This window comes from Hippoglossus hippoglossus, chromosome 22 (genome assembly GCF_009819705.1).
Source record: "Hippoglossus hippoglossus isolate fHipHip1 chromosome 22, fHipHip1.pri, whole genome shotgun sequence".
Classification (NCBI taxonomy): Eukaryota; Metazoa; Chordata; class Actinopteri; order Pleuronectiformes; family Pleuronectidae; genus Hippoglossus; species Hippoglossus hippoglossus.
In genome coordinates this window covers 9,319,472-9,342,170 of record NC_047172.1, presented here as the reverse complement: position 1 = coordinate 9,342,170, position 22,699 = coordinate 9,319,472, and the positions used below count along the sequence as shown (strand labels likewise).

General features: G+C 40.8%; 1 protein-coding gene across 1 annotated transcript in view; it reads right to left on the bottom strand.

The window, feature by feature from the left end:
• Nucleotides 1-22,699, bottom strand: part of LOC117755541 (SAM and SH3 domain-containing protein 1-like) — a 47,628-nt gene that overhangs the window by 6,927 nt on the left and 18,002 nt on the right. The window contains 9 exon segments of the mRNA XM_034575416.1: nucleotides 438-570; nucleotides 1,489-1,590; nucleotides 1,823-1,941; nucleotides 2,074-2,160; nucleotides 2,547-2,590; nucleotides 4,157-4,206; nucleotides 4,643-4,678; nucleotides 4,680-4,694; nucleotides 5,319-5,447. Of these exon segments, the coding sequence (XP_034431307.1) occupies nucleotides 438-570; nucleotides 1,489-1,590; nucleotides 1,823-1,941; nucleotides 2,074-2,160; nucleotides 2,547-2,590; nucleotides 4,157-4,206; nucleotides 4,643-4,678; nucleotides 4,680-4,694; nucleotides 5,319-5,447 (715 nt within the window).

Here is a 22,699-nt window from a genome sequence, read left to right as displayed (position 1 = left end):
TTTGGAAAATTACCATAATTATGCCGAAAAGCATCAGAGAAAATTATACCGACACAGACTCAACAGCAAGTGAAAAGAAATGCTAAATACTGTTATTACAGAGCATATGTTTGTTCAAACTGTAATTAGATCCAGGACAATTACTGATATTTTCTCCAGACTCTGCTTCACAATCAGCCTTATGGTGGCCCGAGTACACGATTAACTTTTAATACACAGTCTGTTCCTACTCTGAACACCTGTTTGCTTTGAATCTTTTCCATATGCACAGCAAAATATCCACAGACTGAATCTGCAGCACTCTCCCACTAGAATCACATAAAATGACAGTGAAAACATTGTTGAGTGTCTGCTAAGACCTAAAAACTACGATGGCTTCAACATCCACTAGTGCTTCATGAGATAAAGTCAGTGGTGACGGTGGTGTTTGTTCGTACCCTCTGCTCCAGGCCTCTTAGACTCATCAATTCTGATCAGCTTCTTCTTCACCTTCCGGGTGGAGTTGACCAGTTTATGGAGCCTCCTGAACGTAACGGATTCCTCTTGATCGTTGTCTGACAGGTCGCAAGGCTGACCAAGAAAAAAGAAGAAAGAAAAAATGAGGACTTTTATTTTATAAAACTTTTTCATTTTACTACAGAGCTTTGTAGTTAAAAAAAAACACTGGGGGTTTATTCTTTACTCACAGTTGTAAGGCCGAATATTTTGGATATAAAAGGTTATTACGCTTTATTGAAAATGTTGCTCTGTATAATCAGGTGCAGTTCATAAGCTACAAATTTTAAGGTATCTTTTAATAATTGTTCTATTTCTAGTATGACAATGAAAAGTATCTCAGCTCTGTACTTGCTGCAGATGCAGTTTTAAGAACCAGCAGTGGAAAGTACTTGTAGCCTAATATAAAACTGTGGTAGGAAACCACAGTGATGACGGTGAAGGCAATGCAAACAGCTGTCTCACATGCTCTGCATCACAACACAGTAGAGAAGGCTTTCTGTACGTGGGAAAATAAAATGTGAGCTGCTCGGAAATCACCTTAACCATAAGGGGGAGGGAGTAACACACTATCAAGAAAGTGATACAGGGACACACACACACGCACGCACACAGAGAGAAATAGTTGGGCCATCCAGATGAATCCGAAAAATGTGCCCTGAACCTGAGCCCCCTTAATCACCCCACCCATGCATAAAAGAGCTGCGACCTGCATAACAGGGCCCTGTGCTGAATCCACCCGCACACTACAGCACAATAGGGGGTTAGCGCTTTGACAGCAATGAATAGAAGTCCGCCCAGTGGCCTGCAGTTGGGAGAGTGCCCTGAGCTGCAGGGCTTTAGAGGGGCCCTGGTTCATTGCCGGGACAGGGGCAGAGGGAGAGAGAGAGAGATGCTGTCAACAGCCCGGCAGCCTTGGCACCGGTAGGTCAGCGTCTCTCAGGCCCAACGTGCTGCCTGAAGTGCTCTTAAACTGGGAGCTTGGAGACTTACGCTGTAGTTGAGTGATTCATTTGTGTTGGGACTGGAGGGATCGGTCCATTCTGTGGGATCAGACCTGCACGTCTGTCTGTTTTGAATCTCAAACTCCTTCAGCTGCAAACAAAAAGATGACTGTAAACATGATTGTGAAACCTGCCACCTGTTTAGGTCTGTTATTTATCCATTAACAGCTATACAAACAATTTTTGTAACTTTATAGATCATATTAGGTGTTCAAAAGTCTGGTATTTGAGCCATTTCTTCAATGACGTCATCCTCTTTTCACAGTAAACTCTTAAAGTCATGAAACAACAGCTATAAGAATTCAGGATGCATGACTTCATACCCGTGCCAGGGCTTCCTCGATAGAGATCATGTTCTCCTTCACCATCATCATCAGCTGGATACGCTCTTCGTCACTCATGGTAATTTCACTGGCCACAAAACCAACGACGTCACCTGAGCCTGAGGGAAAAGATCAGAAATGTCACATGAACAGAATTAAACACAACTAGCTGCTTTTAAAAGTTGTATTATGGTCCTGGGTAAAGTGTGTCAACATGTAGAGCAGGTTCTAGTGTATTTAACTTGACATACCTTTTGAAATCTGACGCATCACTCCTCTCTGTGACTTCCGGAAACTTTGCCAAATAGACTTGCTCTTTCTCTTTCCATCCAATTTTCCTGCACAGTAAAAACATATTCAGTTTTATGTCAAAGCAAAAAATACAAAATATAAAACAGCAAAATAACAAAACAGGTAACCAGGGTAGGTAAGAGGTAAACAATAATAATTATGATATATTCTTCTGTACACTGCCCTTTAAAGTGTAAAAAGCAAGAAGTTAAATAATGTTTAAAGATTCAGTTCACATGTTGTTGCTATTATTAAAGAAAAACATAGGCTGAATTTAATAATCCTTGCAAGCACACACTGGAACACTAAAGAAACCAAAAACAACACTATTCTTAGGTTTTAATATTGCGTGAAATAATTTGAGAAGTCACGTCAAACTGTTACTTACAACGAAGCATTTATGAAATTAAGATTACAAGAAAAAGCATCTTACCTCCAGATGATCCATCATCAGAGCTGGATTTGTGCACAGGAAACCTACAAAGAAACAAAATACTTACTTCAATTGAAGAGATCAAATCGTGAATCTACTCCCTGAACAGACCAGTACCTGTTTCCAAAGTTATTTTCTTCATCTTCCTCGTTATCTCACCATCTCCCTCAACATGTCTCTCTATCCTCCAAACTTGCGTCAGTTTAAAAAGAAAAAAAACTAAACTAAATAGAAATCACAAAAAGCGCACTGTCCCTCATGACAGTGGCACATAGTGGAGGCAAATCAAAGTAGGTCAAAACAGATGAAAAAGACTGGCTGCTCTTGGCTGATGAACAGAGGTCAGTGCTCTACGGGCCATCGCAGGAACAATAGAGCCTTTTCATGTCCAGTTGAGGTTTTGCAGCAACAGCAGCGCTAACGTGGCCTCTGCATTCCCTGCACACTTTCACCCTCCCTCTTTCTTTCTTTCTCTTTGTCTGTCTGTCTGTCTGTCTGTCTGTCTTCATCTCTCTGGGCTGTTTGTTGTGTACAACTGTCTCTCACAGTTCACAGTTGTTGTGTCCGGTGCAGGTCGTGTTGTCCACAGACAAAGTGGAGGTTCCCCCCTGACCGCAGATCTGTTAAAATATCATTTTCTATGTGTGTTTTCTAAATTAATTATTCTTTTATGGCTTAGTCATTTATTTTCCTGACACTGAACAGATCTGGTTTGTCGTCTTGTCATATTACTCTGGTTTCACTTAACTAGAAGCTTGTTTTTTTTTTGCTTGAACTGGCAGAGTGAAAAACTGTAGGTTTAAAAATATCAGTTTTTGTCAAACACACAAATCAGTTTGATTTTCTTTAGAAGACCAGCAGGTGAAAGTGCTGTATTTTTCTTACATCAAGACACAAATATAACAAATCCATCGAAACATTAAAGTTGTGCAACTTGTGAATAAGGGAAAAATATGCAGAATAGGAAGAAAAGACTGTAAAAAATATATTGTTTCTAAGAGCATCAGCTTTCTCCAGCAGTATGTGTTGGCCCCACTAGAGGGCAGGCAAGTGAGATTTCAAGATTTTGTTCTTGTGTTCTTGTTCAGGTTCTGATGACCAGCTGATTTTCACAATAACAAACGTTCTATTGCTCAATTCGCAATGTTCTGTTTTTAATACTTAATCAAATCAGTATGTTTCTTTCATCATATTCAGCTTTCCTATGACAAAAAATATGACTAATCTTCGAAATCCTTCAAAACAGACAATGGAGGGAAGGAAGGAAGTTCAGAGGTGACACAGAGATGCTTCATAAATGGGACTGGACTCCAGAAGGAAACGCACGTGTCCACAGGGCGACAGAGGTTATACAGGAGGAAACGTGATATCTCTGTTTCTATAACTGATATGATTTAAATAAATAAGAGCTATTTAGTCTGTCCAACAACACTGCAAATTATCCAGACCAAATTATATGTTTATTATTATCCATTATAGTATTTACCGATACTTAAAATAGTCTCAAGTGTGTGTTTCAGATGCTTGATCTATTTTGTGTGTAAATATATATTAAAACTCTGATGTTGTGGATCTCCAACATCTCCAAAAATAATTATATTGTGTTTTACCTTCTTTCTGTCTCCGGAGTGGACATGGTGCTGCTGAGTCCAAGGGATTCCTTAAAGAGATGAAAAAAAGTGTAAATAAAAATTAAATACAGAAGAAATGGTGATTGTAAATTATGACCTTTCTTCAAAGAAACTGTGACTAGCTGACAAAATATACAGACTGAATCATTTAGGAGGTAAAAACAACTTGTTATGAACCTCTTGTTTGTACTTCGTTGCACTGTAAAAATACAAATCTTGGTGGCAAGAAAACCAAAACACTCCACTGGTCACATTTGACCATATTTTTAACATCTGTTCCGTAACATGCGGGAACAGTCTCAAGGTCAGTTCCCTGCACCAGTCAGATGTTACTTTTTGAGTTTGCTTTAGCTCAGGACAGTCATGACAAAGCAATTCCTCGAGCTCGTATCAGCCCGTCTGCTGACGCACGGAGGAAGTCGCCCTTCTCCTGAGGTCTGACACACAGAGGAGCTGGACACTCACCTGGATCTGAGAGCGGAGCTGCACTGATGTGGCCGCCTGAGTCAACCTTTCCCTGAAAAACACAGGCAGGGGAAGTTGAGGAGTAAATCATAGTGTCATCATAACACAGAAATAGAAATAATAATCGTCTCGCTGAATCAGACAGCCCACACAATGGAATAACAGCGGTGTACACAGCTATGGTCTCTGCAACTGCTGAAAGATGAACAGGTGTCTAAACTTTAGGGATGTTTTCTTTATTTGGTATTTATTTGTCGCAGTTATAAGACAAAAGAAATAGTTAAACATTTCAGGAAGTATTTTGTTGCCAAGAGTTACAAAATTAAAAGTACTTTAATTTCTGTATGTGGCTACAGCCAACAGCTGGTTATCTACGCTGAGTATGGAAAGCGTCTGGAAAAGGGGGGAAACAGCTAGACTTTATAAACACACAAGAATGTGTTAATTAGTGAGTTTTATGGGTGCCAGTAGGAGGATTGTGTCACTTTCTGACGGAGACAGGGTAGAGGTTTTTTAAACTGCTTCCAGACAGCCACCGAACTCCGGAGAATCTCCTGACATTCGTATACGACTATTTCCCAAAAATGTCAAACTATTACTTTAACATAAATTATGGCAAAACAGCAAGATGACTGCAGAAAGTAGTGAAGTCATTTAGTGATGACATGAAGTTTACCATCTCTGTATCGTTCACTACTTTGCGTTTCCGCAGCTCCTCCATTCTTTCACACACGTCACTCAGGGAGGTGCCGTAATACTGAGAGTACTCATGCGCCAGGTCATCAAAGTTCCCCACTGAGCCATCCTGCAAAAGATAAGAAGCAGTCAGACACACGTAAAGATATAAGCACAGACCAGAAGAGGAAAACGACATCCCACAGAGGTTGAGCGAGATGCCATATAGTGTACCAACACTGTAAATACTGACCACTGTCATGATAAGCCATTGTTTCAAGCTTTAGTATGGCCAGCACTAACGCTAACAGCCAGGAAACAAAGGATAAAGCACCAGGAGAGTAAAAGCATCAGAGACATCCTGCTGTGATATTGCCTCTAACTTCGCGGGGTTGTTGTCTTCCTGCCCACTGACCCGTTCCACCTCCTCAGCCCCACTCAGACCTGACCCCCTGGCCAGAGGAAGCACCGTGTGACGCAGCTGCAGCTCTCACTCCGCTCTCCTGCAGTGATCAGGAGTCGGCTCAGGAGGCCACGGCTCAGTCTACCGTAAATCAAGGAGCGGAGTCACTCAGTCAGATGAGTCTGTGTCTTGACACCGAGCACAAACTCCTGGATGTAACCCCTTTAAGTTTCCTACCATTGTGTGGGCTGAAGGTATGTGCCTTTCGCCATGTGAGAAGACGACAGATGACATTAATCATTTCAGAAAAATGTGCTGAATTTTATGACCTAGTGACATTTGAGACCAGAATCAACTCAATGAGCGTGTGGTTTGTTATCTTGTCAGGAGAATGACCCCGAAGAAGCATTTTAAACTGCTGCCGGGCAGGTAGCGCTCAGAGCTTTGTACTGAAGGCACCTGCCTGCTGTGTCAGGAGAGGAGGCATTTGAAAATGAACCATAAAAGTAAAGATATGGGCCAGAAAACCACACTAAAGTCACCAAGAGCAACTCCTAGTAGTCATGTGATCCTCCATTAATATACATGTATTGATAGAAAGTCACATTTTAACTATCTTGGTGGTGCAGTGGTTAGCAATGTTGCCTCACAGTTTGTTGGGGGTCTTTCTGTGTGGAGTTTGCATGTTCTCCTCGTATCTACGTGGGATTGGTCCAGGTCCTCCGGCTTCCTCCCACAGTCCAAAGACATGCAGATTGGGGTTACAGGTTAATTGGAGACTCTAATGTGTTTACGTTGGCCCTGAGATAAACTGGCGACCTGTCCAGGGTGTACCCCACCTCTCGCCCAATGTCAGCTTGGATTGGATTGAGCTCCACCATGCGATATATAGATAATGGATGGATTGAATCCTCCCAATAAAGTTTCAGTGACAGTGGATGTAAAAAAAATGTTTTCCAAATGTTTCAGGATGTCTACATGCTCCTATACACAAGCTTTTTTTTCAAACCTATGAGCTTTTTCACCAGCTGAGATATTACTTCTTTACAGTTTAATTTCTTTCTTTCTGTCTGGCTGCGAGAATAACTGAATCACGACATACGCAACGAATTAAAGACAATATAACAAATAAAATAAAAAGAGATTCGGGTAATGCAACATGAGGGAAGTCTGTTACTCATAATTCTTTAAGACTGGAAGAACAAAAACAAGTTGTGTCTGATCCTCAGTAACAACTACCCAGCGAACTGTTTAATGCATCATTATCACTATCATTATTATTATGTTTAAGTCATGCCACAGCCTGAAGGTATGCAAATGAGCCTCTGCAGTGAAAACTAATACTGTGGGGCTCACTTGTCTCGTGGCATGATAGACTGTGACAGGCTCAACAGTCCAGTAAAGAGAGCCATTCATTTGGTAAATGACGTGCCCTGGGGTCGAAAAAGGCCTTGAAATCAGGCTGCTTTTCATACAGTCAAGAAAAGAGGCTGAGTCTGACTGAGACACTCTGCGCTGTGCCTGGCTGCTGCAGCTCCTCTGCCTCAGACGGCCGCTGATCCACATAAACAGCCTATTGTGACACGGCCACATGATATCCAGCGTCTATTAGCCATGGCTCCTGCATATGTCCCCCTTTACAGATGAATGTAAACACAGCTTATGCATGTGAAAAACAAAATGACCCGATTGTTGAATCAAATAAACAACACATCTGGTTCTCGTGCCAGAACATCTTGCAGAACGGTTGTTTCTGGGGGAAAATATTCCAGCGTGCTTGTCTCCAAATTAATGGTCTGTAAGCCAAAACTTCAGCATGAGACAGAAACCACAGAGGCTAGAAGAGGAGAGTGCAGTGTCACATTTCTCAGGCGCTGAGCATCTCGTAGGCAGACAAAAGATCCCCATGCCCCCAGGGCCCAAAGGGGCTAATGAGTGTTTTTACAGTTTCTCTGTCCCGTCTCATCCTTGAAGGCGACAAGAACTGGGTCACAAAGTATCAGCAACTAATTCCTTTGGATTTATGCTGCTTTGAAACAGAGCTGTCGAAAGCAGCACCGGCCTCAGACATCAAGACCAAGAATATCGGAAGCTTTATAGAGCATCATTTTCCTTTGATTGACAACTGCTCTGATACTAAATAAACATGAATTCAGCTCCATTTTGTTCTACAGTCAGTTTGTCAGAAACTCTCACACAAACCTCCACAGTCCACATCTGGACTGATCTGAACATTTTGGACAAAAACCAAACAGACTGTGAAGTACATATGATTATATCCCATTTGACGTCCTTATTTTGGTAAAAGGAATCCCAAGTGGAAAACCATATCAAACACATGTACTTCAAAAAGCCCTCGTCATTCATCTGTAAATTAATCCGAAAACTTAATTTAGATCAACTGTCACTTTATGACTTTAGTTGAGTAGAATATCTCATTTCATAAACATCACTGACTTAGCCATAAAAGACTAGAGTTCTTAAACAAACTTCTGAATGATGTTTCAAAAGATCACATGAGAACAATCGCAGACTTGTTTTTAAAGTTACGTTTTTCAAACGGAGAACTTAACAAGTTGTCCTCTGAAACATGTCTAAATAAGCTGACATTTTCCCCCTAATGAATCTTCAGAAAACGACCAGTTCCAACCAGAGGACCACATTCCAGTGCAAACATAAAAATACACTCACCACAAACCGGCAACTGGCTGCCAACAGTAGCTCCCCCAGCACTAGCTGCTCCTCGGTTCCTCCACGCTGCAGTAAGTGAAGGGCTTAGTTCTGAAACTCAACTGAGTTCAGCGAGAGAAGGACGAGGACATCCTGAAGTGAAGGGGAGGGGTGTTCACCACGCTCAAATCAGAGGGAGTTTGGTTGAGAGATGGTGGTGGGGGGGGGGGAGTTGCAACCACACATGACGCTGCTGGGTGGGGCTGTTCTACCCTCTCCAGCTGCGGCCCCAGGGACCGGCTGACTCACATGTTCAAATAAACCACCACCTCTTATTGTGTGAGAGTGTGCCTAAGTGTTTATGTCTGCAGGAGGCTTAAAGAGATGTGTCAGGCCAATATGGTTTTTATAAGAGATGTTAAATATTGACCCATGATGCATCACTCTGCCCATATGGAGATTTCTTTCTTTTCAGTTGAGCCTTTTCTTAAATGAACACACAGTCTGTATGTGTGTATTTATGGGAGTTGTCGGTAGGTTCCAGCCCCTGGAGCTCAGACTGTGTTCAAGTTGTTGTGGGGTAATTTCAACAAGGTAGTCTGGGGGGCATGAGGTGCTTTAAAGGTAACAATACAAACCTTAAATCAGCTCTTTAGCAAACTGGTAGCTACGACATATTTGGGTCAGGCATAAGAAAATAAAATAAAACTAAACTAGAATGCACTCCATAGAGCTTATACCTCCGCCAAGGCCCAACAGTCCCCTTAAAATCAACATCCGTGAATTATTCCCTGTGAAAATGGTGAACATATTCAAATTGATCTCGCAAAGTTAAACAAAGGGAATAAAAATCCCTGGATCCGCCCCCTGATCCAGATCTGCAGCACAATTTAATGGGTTGACGGAGGTTATCAGAGGACAATAAAAGTCAAATGTCAACTCCTCGGGTCCATTAAATCCAGTTAGAGGAGTGACTGATGCCGGCTGCCGCTGTTCCATCTTTTCAAGTTTGTGTGGTTTCTCCTGGACAGTTTTCATCACAATTTCCCACTGCCCCACAGCAATATGTGCCAACATTATTAGTTTTATATATATTGAATTTAATCTTGAAATTTCAAGTCTTTACTCAACATTTCAACTTTATTCATGAAATGAAAAAATATATCTTATACTCTTCTGTAGGTAGCCACTGTAAAAACATTACAAATGGGAGTAGTATGATCACTTTTCTTGCTTTTTCTCTGCAGTCTAGCTGCTGCTTGTGGATCGTTTTTTGATTTATTCTCAAACATCTCTCTCTGGGTTTTTGCCTGGAGAGTGTGTACATCATACGACAAAAATAAACCCCGGCAAACAAAACAGCCAAGTAGGTCAAACCGAATATAAACATTGACAACAAGGTAGGTCTACAGCGGCTCACTCAGTCCCATCCCTCCTGTCCCTCTTTAACAACCACCTAAATGTATGTTTGAAAAAAATACTCCAATAAAATATTCTCTTAAAACCTGACCAACAGCGTCAACTAATTAATGTCTGAATGTTGAACAGACATGAATAAGTCCTATGAATCAGAGGCTTTTTAAACCCAACATGTCCAAGTACCAGCAGGTGGCAGCAAATAGTAACTCAACACCAATGCTTATCAGCTACTTACTGATGAGCCAATGATCGAGTGCTATGTGGAGTGATGGAGACTTGCAAAGTGAAAATTGACATTCAAGTGGAAACTAAATATTCTTTTTTCAATCCGCAAAAGTAGGGATGACAAGAGCACCTCTGTGAACCAGGTAACGACGATATCCCATTACAATTCAGTCGAGCTTAGCAGCAGAAGTAAACGAAGATCTAAGAGATCCAGAAGCAGCACCAGTAGGGCTTCCCTCTTCTGCTCACTGCAGTGTTTTTTACAAATCAACAAAGGCATCTTTACATATCCTTGAGGCATCAAGCAAGTATCAAGGGTAGTGACCTTGTTTGCTTGTAGTATTAGTGAGATTAAGCGAGGAAAAAGAACCCCTCAGCATCTTTGTCTAATCGTGACCCTGCCGCCTCTAATCTTCATCTTTAGCAACTGACCACTGACTCCAGAGCAGCGAGCGGAAGCAGCAGGAAGTAACAATGCCAGTGTCAGATCTGCGGCAGGAGGCTGCAGATTATGTTGAGCTGCAGATGGATGGCGGAGGTGGTGCTGGGGTGCGTTCTCTGTGCGGAGCCAAAGGGCCCAGGCAGCTCCTGCCGCAAAGGGCAGGCTTTCCGCCTGGCTACACAGCGGTGGTCTGCACGTCACCTCAGAGCACAAGGGGTAGCGTGGAGATGGGACGCCATTCCTTCCTGTCAGCCAGGCTTCTTTACCGTCATCATCAAGTTTTCCTGTGCTGACCTGGAGCACTCGAGATCCCTGTCCGAGTTTTGAGCCCCACAGAGATCGTTCAGTGCTCAAAAGAGACACAATACGTACATTGCATATCGGAAAATATCTAATACCTATATTCTGTGTTTGGGTCCAATTCTAAGGAAAAACCTGTCATGGTTTGTATTTGACAGTTTCTCTGATGGTGTTTTGTATGTGTGACTTGAGGTTATTTTCTTAAAGCAGGTAGAGCCATGAAATCATTCAACAGCATCACAGAAAGTGGAATCACATGTTTTTTATGTGCTCTGCCCTCCGAACTACAGAATCAAATCAGGCTCAATTAAACAAGTAGAAAAGGTAAGGACACGAGGAATTTACACTTTTGTCTTCGAGTGTAACGCTTATACTTACTTCATATTATATTCACAGTATACGGTAGTCATTTAATTTTAAACATTATGCTTGATCAGATTAATTATTCATAATACTGTATATAATAGACATACCAAATGCATTATATTGTATGTACTAAGTCACTTTAATCTTTAATGGTAAAATTTGTTTCGATTCACTTAAAAACTTTTACACGTGCAAATTCTACTTATATCCGTGCACAAAATATTTCCCCACATGCACAAAATATTTCTTAAGCTACAAAACTGAAATTGCAGAGAATGTTTTCCAAATTCACACTTTCAGATACGTGAATGCAATTTGTTCACATGCACACAAAAGGTGACACACAACTGCAGGATGTTTGAATAAAATGAATTGTTTCAAAAGCTCAGGATATTAATGGCCCTCATTTTGACTCCATGCAGGGCTCCCTTAAGGGAAAAATAGGATCAGTGGACGAGCTCAGCCATTCATGTCTGAGTGGTAAGTGGATTGTGACAAGTCCCAAAAGAGAGCTTGACGAGAGGGGTCACATTGTGACATGCGTGGTGCCAGTCAAAGACACACACACTGCATATAGAATACCTCAACTTGTCTGAACTGCATGAGCGAGGTCTGCGATACACAGCTCTGCTTCCACTTTTCAGCCTGTCACTCACTGAGACATTTTCTCTCACTACTGACAGAGGGAGAGAGAGAAGACCTGCTTCGGTGCACAGCTGTAACGCTTTCATTCTGAATGCATTAGCAACACTAACTCCAGACAAGGATATAAGGATACGTAATGATTTTTTTTCAAATGATACACACAACCAAAACACAAGACGGCTTCCAAAAAGCAAATTAAAATCTACAATGGTGTCTTCTGCCATGCAGCAAAAAACAATGAAGATCATGCCAGAGAGGGAAACCAGCCAGAGGTCCAGATTAAAAAACGGACGCTAGTGAAACTCTAAAGAAGATTAAAAGGGCAGACAGGAGGCACAGGACAGACCCTTTGTCTACAGCTCTAAATCTTGCAAATCGGATGGGTATTTTAAACATTAGCTTAAGACACATAGCCCAAATTTAAATTCAGGACATGTTGTCTCTAAAAAACCCTCAGCAGAACAATTTGCATTTTGGAAATATATATAATATATTTTGGGGAAAGTATCCAGTGGATTGTGCTGGTTCTTATCTTGTTTTGAAGGATGCAGCTTTTGGATTGTCCCCATTCCCTGAAGCATGTGTAATTCAGCAGTTCAGAGATCAATCCGTGAATCATCTTCAAATTTCAGTTAAATTACATGCATGGAAATCCTGTGTGTATTAAATCCCCTCTGGACGGCAGAGGGTTTTCATGGCGGGGGAGGCCTGTGGATTGTTCCCATTCCTTGGAGCATGTTTAATTCAGTGGTGCTGAAAACAAATACGTAAACCTCCCCTTTAAAATTCAACACAGTTCACAAATAGAAACAGCATGTGTATTCACATTTGTAATGTGGGTTCTGTGAATGGTTGTGGGTTCGTTTGTGAAGCAGCCCGTGGATTGTTCAGGTTCCGTGGACCACATTTAATTCAGAGGTGCTGAAATCAATTCATTTGCCCATCTCCCCCAATGCTCGGGGAATTACCCTTCTGTGACAGTGCTGCCATCCCCTGAGAACAGACTGCCAGCTCGCCACGTCTCTGGCAGAATTATCAGCCCTCACCCCTCACAAGACCACAACATCCATGATCCTCCTGTGAGATACAATGGAGGAGTCAAGGGCAGCTGTCAATCAAGAGACGTAAGGGCACAGGGGCCCCTGAATGAGGCCATTCTACGGGGTTTCAAAAACAAGTGAATTGTTCCCGTCAGGAAAGAAAACACCCGCCGGACATTTCTCTTTTGAAAGGTTTTGTGGGAAAAACGTACTGAGGAGACATTCACTTAACTTTGAAAAACAGCATGGCAACAGTGCACGGTAATAAGTGGGATGAAGAAAAGACAAAGGCTACACCTTTCAGCAGAGATGTGACAACAAGAAAGTCCAACAATGGTGTCTATGAATAGATTTCATGCAAACTAGGCAGTTTGGTGTCTGCGTTTCATATTCATTCAAATAAAGTGGTACAGAGTAGACAGCAGCCAGTTTTAAGCCGGCGGTGACACAAGCTGTTGCACAGACACCGACCAACCAGAGCCGTCCTCTTAATCCGCGGAATTCATGAAATCTTACTAAGATTGTTTGTTTATGTTTATTCACTGCCAGCGTCTCTACCAGACAGACCAGTTGTCCCTCCCCTGATTCTCTGATCTGATTCTCTGGCTGCTTTCACACGTTAACTACCAACCTGACATTTTCTAGACACTACCCAGAGGGGCTGTATGTGTGAATGCAAATGTCTGAATCCGCTGAACAGCACATTAAACAGACTTTACTCTGCCAGCTTCCTCGTGGTAAGTCCATGTAATGTCCAGTAATGTGTGAGTAGTGGTGACATTTCTACCCTCGTTCCGGCAGCACAGCTGAACTGTGCTTGTCACCTTCATGCTCTGCACAGATGCCACAGCTCACCTAAACCAGACAGAGCATTTACAATAGATGAGAACATATCACATTCTCAGTTTTCTATGCTGCATGTGTGAAAGGGCAACTCCAGACAAAGCTGAGACGACTCTATAACAGCTTTTGAGAACTGCGTCTTTACACCGCGGGGACATTCAGGGGACCAGGCTCACTAATTGCACACGCCCCTTTTGACAGCCCCGGACATCCCAACAGAGCTGTTGACAACATCTCCTGTCCAACTCCATTTACCTCCTCCTCCTAACTCTCAGATGCACAGTCTCCTCCTCTGTGGTTCCAAGGACAACCACCTCCCAGCCACTACATCCATTAATGAACGTTAATGCAGCTAGCCAACCGTGCTCTGACATCATAAGAATTGCATGAGAATCTATGGTGAACCTGAAAACCCATTAGAAAATAGTTCAACATACAAGATAGGTCAGAGATCTATGATGGATGAAATTCTTGATCTGCTTAGGACAGTGTAGCTATTAACCTTAATTTCCTAAAGCTCAAATATTCCCATATACTGGTAAACACAAGTAAAAACAGAATTAATGCTGCCACAGTTTCATATACATACACATATATAATTTCACTGGGAAAAGATTCCTCCAAGATGCACTGCTTCAAAAGTCAACATAACTGATTGATTAAATATACAGTACATATCATGGCTGACCCAAATGCTTCAAAGCTGTCTGTTGCCATGGTAATCAGCATCCAAATCAGGTTTCAAATGCTACAGTTTAAATATTAATCATCATATCTGCATTGGCACAAAACCCAATAGTTCACGAAATGGTGAATAGGAAGTATGGATCAATGTTAATTAATCTGTTAGATATCTTTAATTTGATGTGATTTGTTTTATTCATCACAACTATCAACTAACTCTATCGAGATGAAAGTCAAGCATCTGCAAAAACTTGCAAATTAATCGAGATGACCTCCAAATCACCAAAAAAGAGGAAGTAATAGCTTCATCGTATTGTAGCTGCTAAAGTGTTCCTCACAGCCACATTTTGCAATCAATGTGCCGCATTGAAGTTTTATTATCAATTAGAAAACAGTGTTCACTTGTAAATACTGCAGAGGTTGCAACTATTTTGTACAAACACGATCCTCATGATTATGTGTTTGGGCTATAAACAATAAAATGAAGTGAAATGCTCTGTAAAGATGAGCTTTTACATCAGAGATCAATTTACAAGATCTGCAATATTGTAAAAAATAGGGGCGCATACTTCCATCATGACCAAACAGTCCCCTTATGAAAACACATTCTTTAACAAAGTTGTGTAGTAATCAGTCCAGTAGTTTTTGCGTAATCCTGCCAACTATCAGACAGAGAAACAAACTGAGATGAAAACAAAACCTTAATAAAGTGTGTGATATTTTTACCTCCTTGGCGAAGAAATATCACACATTTTAATAATGTAAAGTGCTTAAACTGTTCAAGTCAGACATTAGCACTCATGTAAAGCAAATTGAATAATTAAATTCATGCATTATAAACCATATCCCTGCAGCAGGCTATACATTTCACACAACACATACTTTGGTGCTTTAATGCAATTTAAATCAACTAATACAATAAATGATTTTAAAAAGCGCTTCAATTTCAGGATCTATATCTTAAGGCCATATGATAAAGGTTAAAATATAAATAGAAGGAACCCTGGTGTTCATAGAGTAGTTAGTGATACTATAACCCACCAAACACTATAACGTTACATTATGATTACTTTATCTGCTGGGATTTGTCAAGTCAGTTGGATTTATTTTATTTTAGGTCATGTAATTATAGGAAAGTCTTGTTCTGATCGAAAGCTCATCCGAATCTGACCCTCACCCTCTCGGAGGAACATCGAGCCTCGATGGCCCATGGATCGTTTTCTTGATTGAAAATCTCTACGTCTCACACCAACCATGTCGTTCCGTTTCCTGTCTTTTACTCTCCTAATTCATAACATTTAGTTTTTCTCGTCTCTTTTGTCCCACTTCGCACCCCTTTGCTTGTCCTCATCACTCTCCCTTTAGTCCTAATGTCTTTTCTCCTTTACTTCCTGTCACCCAGTGTTCCTACCACTACAGTTGGATGCCTCCATTTGCTTCATGATGCATGAAAAAAAAGGTATTATCTTGTATTATGTCAGAGATTGTATCCTGAGAGTTTCTAAATTAAGACTATGCATTTTGAATATTGAATGTGGATAATAAAAATAGATGATTCATACACTGGTGTCCTGTGGTTTAGTGAAAGCCTTTCTCCTCCCGAGGTGAAATAAAGGCCACGACAAGGTGAGGAAGAAATGAGACAAAGAAGCTACAAGGAGAAATGCCAAGTGGCGATGAAACTTTGATATCGACCGTCTACATTGATGGGCAGTATTTTTAATAATGCACAGAAGTCAGATGGTCCTGACGAGGATGAAATGTGAAGTGTTTTGATTGAATCTAGTTGATGTGAGACAAACATCAGGACATGAATATGTATTAAAAAGTATTCATGGGATGACGATTGCACTTACCCAACACTCCACCAGACAAGAGGCTTGTTTAAATTCAGACTCAGACTCCTGTAATCCTCTCTGCTGCATTTGGCAAAGTGATAACGTGTGCAGGGAGATGACCCTCAATTAAAATCCCTCGATTACTACTGAAATTGGACATCCGCTGATGCCAAGGATTTGGATCCAGATCATAGTAGCTATCACACTCCGCACAGTGTGTTTTTATCTTCCTACGTTAATAAAATGACTAATAAAATCCCACTTCCTTTGTCACAGAAATGCCCGTTTCGCATTTATTTGCAGCTTCCTATCACCCGAACATTCACATCCTCATTTTAAGAGTCCCTTTTTTTACAAACAGGTGGACAGTTAACACAAACATAATTGCTATCAGACGTAAGCAGACTGACGGAATTGAAAGCCGAGTCTCTGACAAAAACAGAGAGCTTAATATGTTCTTCTTCCTGTTCAGGTTTGTGTGTCTGTGTGTGTTTGGATTACAGGCACTACTGAATTCCCCTAAATGTCTTTCCACTCGAGCAAACATGTTGGAATCTTCAAATATCAGAGCTGCAGTGTTGGTTTTCTAGTAACGTGGAGCCCAGCTGAGCACATTTTATCTCCTTCCAGTCGCTCATCCATGTGATTTCAGTTAAGCAGCTGCGGCTACATGAAAAGGCTGGCTAATTATTTATTTGATTGCAGTCAGAGTAGAGAGGGAGGCAGAGGAAATCGGGTCAAAACAATCCAGCTCTAGCTTGGACTGAGACAACTGACTAACTGAAATTCTACAGGTATGAGCGTGCAGGAGACCCCGATGTCGTGAATATAAGCTGCACTGAGTATCTGTTCCCCTGTCCCTGGCATACATGGTTATTGCTTTATTTCACTGGTTACAGGCATGTGCAGTGTAAAACCATCTGCCCAGCCAACATGACTGACCCTGAACATCATTTCAAAATTATTTTCCGAACCCGGCATGGTGTTGCCACAGTGTAGTTTACATGAGACACTGTCAGTTGTTGGCTATGTTTGCCTGGGCTGTCTTATTTACAAATCAGTGATCAAGGTAAGAACCTTTTTATGGAAATTTTTTTCAGTAATTCATCAAATTGTTTTTTGCTGTACCCTGGTTATACTGCTCAGAAAATGAAAGGGTAAATGAAGGTTGGAATCTCTGTTGTCTCCAGAGAGGAGATAAAGAGGGAGGTCACGTCTTCCCGTTTAGAAAAAGACATAAAAATGAATGAGAAATAATCAAAAACAACACTCCTCCTTTCTCTGGAACTCACAAGTAGATTTCCTCACTCTTTCAAAATCTGGCAAGCATGTGTGACACGGACACAGGTGCCAGATTTGCTGAAAACAACCCTGCCGTTTGCAGTGCTCTCTGTCCACTGGGCATCTTTAGCTCATTCACTGAATGTTAGCACCACAGGTGCGATTCAGATGTTTTTGCAAAGGCCACACAGTGTGTAACTGATTTTATCAGTTGACCAGACAGTGAGCGTCTCAAAGGGAGTCCATAATCTGACTTACTGTGCATTTAGGGATATTTAAGATGGTAGAGCAGCTTGTGTTTGATTTTATATTGTTGGACAGAATAAAAGTCAAACCTAGAGTCACAATCACAGAGCTGGATGAAAATGGTAAGAGGATATTTACAGGAACAGTTTTCATTAGTGGAAATGGCCCAGATGTCGTCCTTTGGGGAGATGGGGAAAGTGGGCAAAACTAGAATTTGGTCTGATGATCACGAAATGGAAAATATTTGGAAACCAGTTGGGATTTCTATATTATTTCAACTCAGGCGTTTTAAGGGCCGACTAATAGGTAAAAAGAAAAACAAAAGCCTAAACACTGAGACAGCTCTAAAAAACTGTATATACAACAAATATATCAAATCAGTCCAGTAATATTATTGTTAAAATCTAGTTTGCTGATAATACCCAGCATTCTCTGTGCTCCATACAACTGTATGGTCCACTTTGGAGGCTGCCCTCCTGCTTTTGAATCATAATACATTAAACTGTTTATATCCCAGAGGGTTCAATTTTATATGGTGACAAGTCATAACTACATAATTTTACAGAGCTAATGAGATAGTAGATGAACGCAGTCACGTATCTAATATTGACTTTATTGGCCACCGTGGACCATCAAGACCATTATGTGATTCATGTAAGTGTTAGAGAAAAGTGCTGGAATAATGGATACGTGCATTTGATTTGGAAATGACCTTGAGAATGATATCAAGACAAGACAGGGAAGGTGATCAGTATATGCATGCAAGACATTAATCTGTCCTGACTTGTTAAACAGGAAATAACCTCTGTTTAACTCAAGAGGAAATATTTGACATTTAATAACAATTAAACAGCCGATAAATGAAAAGTATAATCACTAAAAACCAGTATCTACCCCAAACCTCCTCTCAAGAAAACAAAAAATGTATTTTGTAAAAGAAGGTCTATGACAAAATTCACTGTGGGGAGCTGGAACAAAAAGCCAGGCAGAAGTCAAGCCAAGCAAGCTATCTCTTACTTCACAAATTTACATTCATGGTTGAACCTGTGCAGGTCTGTCTGTCTCATGTCATCCATGTAAAATCTCTTGCACTTCGAATCGATTTTTCTGCAAGGCTGAATCCAGAGAGGAACTTAAAAAGCTGAAAGCTAAATGTCAGCGGCTCTGACCTCTTCCTTGTTTACTCCACTGCCACTGCTTTTTTACAAACTGATTTGGGGAACCTATCTCGGATCCATTACGTTAAGAAACACTTTGGAGAATAACGTATAAAAGTTCAAGTCATCCAAGTGTCCACTAGTGACCAAGTGATAAAGATCCACGCTCAGCTAAATAACATGATTTCAGACACTTATATGCATTAAAAGGAAACGTAAAAAAAGCAGGTCTGAGTGATAGATATTTAATACAGTGCATCTGACCTACAAATCGAGGCAGCCAGCCTGCAGACAGTCACCGGCTCATGAGGCGCAAACGGGACTTCTTCCAGGAATGATCGCAAACTCATGTCACGCAACACACTTGAGGAATCTTAGACAACACAAAAACAAGGACAACTGTGTGGCATCAAGTGTCATTGCCAAAAATGAACACAGCAATAATTCATGTTGGCTGAGTCCAACACCCATCTGCTCAGTGTGAAGTCTGACTAAGGTTCCAAGTCAGAGTGTGAATAATTAAAAAATAATCAAAGTAGTGTGAGCAGTCTACTTGGTCTATATAGGTCGCATATGAATGGTGTTACATGTGATGTGCTTGGTTAAAGACGTAAAAAACACAATCTCTGACAATTTTCAAATCAAATTAACTGGTTAGCAGAATGTAAAATTAGATCAATCCAAAGCAGGTAGCAGTTCCGGCCACAGGCAGTGATTTCAGTTGGTCAGGTCGAGTGGCTTGATTTGAATTAATTTAATAAAACATATGTAATTAAAATGCAGCATTTTACAGCACTGTTGACACTTTCCTCTAAATACACTGTCCTCTGTCCTGTGGATGAACCCCATCCATCGTTACACCAAGGGGATTAAAACAAATGCTTAATATTAGCCAACAATCGAGCCAGGACCTACAACAAACTGTGCTCAGCTGAGAACAGTGTTTAATTAAATTGTGTATTATTCTGATGCTGTATTAGGGATCTTCACTCAGCTATCGTTGACCTCCGGTACGGTAGGTTTTTCCAAATTAAAAGGGACATTTTCCTACCATGGAGAGGACAATATGCTAATCTCCAATCATGCCACCTTCTAAAACCTTTTCCCTGAACTTGAAATTTAAATGCCAAGAGCTTTGCATGTTGGAAATAGTGACATGTGACATTTAGGAAACTTTCTGCAAGATGTAAACTGTCTCATTTGATAAAAGTCAAGAGAAGGTATGCAGCAGGGCAAAAATAAAGTCTTAATGAGTCAGATCTCTCTATTTCTAAACAATTATTTTAATATTCATTAGATGCACAGCTGGAGGGACGACTAGTCTCACCAGTGAATCACCGTGACTAGAACCCACCAGCCCTGGGGGGCCAGAGGCCCTGGTGTGGTGCTACGTTGTCCTCATTGTGCCATATGGAATCTTTTTTTTAGCTTGTCTGCACTAATCTCAGTGAAAGCCAAGGGTACACCAGAATACATGCCAACTTCTGAAATCTGCTAGTGCAAAGGTGAACCACAGGCTTCAGTATATACTACAGCTGTCTAGCTGGATGGACGTCTGTGGGAGCCTGTGACACTGGGCAGCAACACAGACGGGGGGTTAGTCATGAATGGAGACTCCACAAGGGTACTTACAGTCGCCACTTAACCCACAGGGTGTCAGCGAGCTAATGACTGCCCTACATGCCCTGATTAAAACTGTTGGCGAATCCTTTACAAGTAGCAAGAAGATACAATTGTAACAAAATATTGCGTATTTTTGAAAGATGACTAAATCAAGCATTACTGTCCCAAATATCTGTATGATCCCAAATTACTTTTCAAAGGGCTTATTTAAATCCCTCAGCACCTGTGGTCAGGCAGTAATTAGTGTGAATTTTAAGGGTTTTAATCATTTTTTTAAATAATAATAATATTTTTAATGTTTTTTTAATGATATTTCAAAATATATCATATTTCAAATCAGAGGTTTCCATTTTCTCACAATTAAAATTGTTCAAAGTCTGAGCATGTCATGAAGCAGCATGGGGGGGGGGGGGTTGTTGTCTTTACCACCATTAATGATGGCACAAATCATGCTCACGGATGAGGTCTATATTTAAGCTTATTCACCAATACACAGCAAACAGCAAATAATAAACATGATCCATTACAAGTGACCAATACAAACAGTGGAAGGAAATGACAGCTGACTGGCTAACTGGGCTAGCAGAGTGTTTTTCCATGTCATTTTCTCCAGAGGTTATAGCAAAGCCACGCGTAAAGCAGATGTAACAATTAACAGGCGACCGAAATGATATGTCTTGGATAAAATTGAGGATTTCTCTGGGTTTGTTGGAAACATTTTGGATAATGTAAGTACAAGTCAAGAAAATGTAAAAACATAGGTGTGGTCGTTTTAATTTAATATAGAATTGTTACATATTATATCTTTAAGCACCACAAATAGAATCATACACCTTCATTGTATTGGGAGAGCAGCAGGAGCATCATGAATCCTTATCAGAGATCTCATACAAACCATATGCAAGACTACCAATCACTGTGTGGTGCTTTTTTTTATCTTACAATGACATTATGTGACCTAAACTAATGTTTTTTCTTGTATGGTCGATACACATTGTCTCACTGCAACTTGTGCCCAAACGCATTAGAGCAGAAGCAAGTCAGATACTGACGATGAACAGGAACACTGCAACACTTCGGCCCAGGCCTGAATGACATCATCATATCATACATCAAGGTCAATCACTTGCTTTGCAAATGCCGCCTCTCCATCATGTATTCTCTACGGCATATGACCACACACATGCTTCTTAGTGAACACAATATCCAGATACCACTCAGGAGGCAATTCTCTGCAGTCCTGAAAGTGAAGCTTTTCTGACCAAAGTGGGCACAGAATCAATTTAACCTCAAGAGTGCATCATTTTGAATGTGGTAATATTCTGCACTAAAACACAATAGACAAGTCAAACCCTGTAAAAAGGTTTTTGTTGCAGCCAGAGGAGTTGTCAAAGTGCTCTAATGAGACCAGTGATACAAACAGGTTTGGGCAATTGGAAGAAAACAAGTCCATTTCAGTTGTTGTTGTTTTTTTTTAATGAGAAGTGATTCATAAACCATAATTGAGTACAAGACCAAACACTTTAAAAAGGGCAAATTTTCTTTCATTTGGAAGCTGGAAGTGTCCTTCATCCGACTGTTTGTTCAAATAATGCTGCACAGCGGTAGACTCTGTCTTTACAGCGTGTTGCTGTTTCTTGATATCTCCCCCCTGGGCAAATACATCAGCGTATCGCCAAACCGTAGATGCAAGCAACCACAAGAGATATCCATAGTTCTGATAAATAATTCCAGAAAAACTCACTGTGCCTACATGTGCCCATTTATTTAAATGCAGTATCAAATGTCCCAGATTTTGCAGGATTATGTTAATGTGGGGAGAACAGAGTCGTATGTAAATGGGGCTGAGAACACGTCTTTGTTGATTAAAGCATGAATAATTCTGTTAAAAGCATTGTATTCCAATAAGTAATGATCTGGGAAGTCATTACAAAACAAATAGGGCACAAGCACAATCAATGAGGCAGTCGCAGGTCTGCAATTTATCACGTTCTTCTTTTAGAAATGTAAAAGTGCCTTTTTTCCTGACTGTTCTATAAAGATTCTAATAGAAAAGGATTTCTGTGCTACATTTAGGCATACTTAATGGAATTGATAGAAGTGTGCCAGAGGGAATTCCCTAAGCACATGGTAATTGATGGTAACGGTTGATTGCATCGAGTCACTTAATTCCACACTTGCGTGAACATCGGTGCAGATT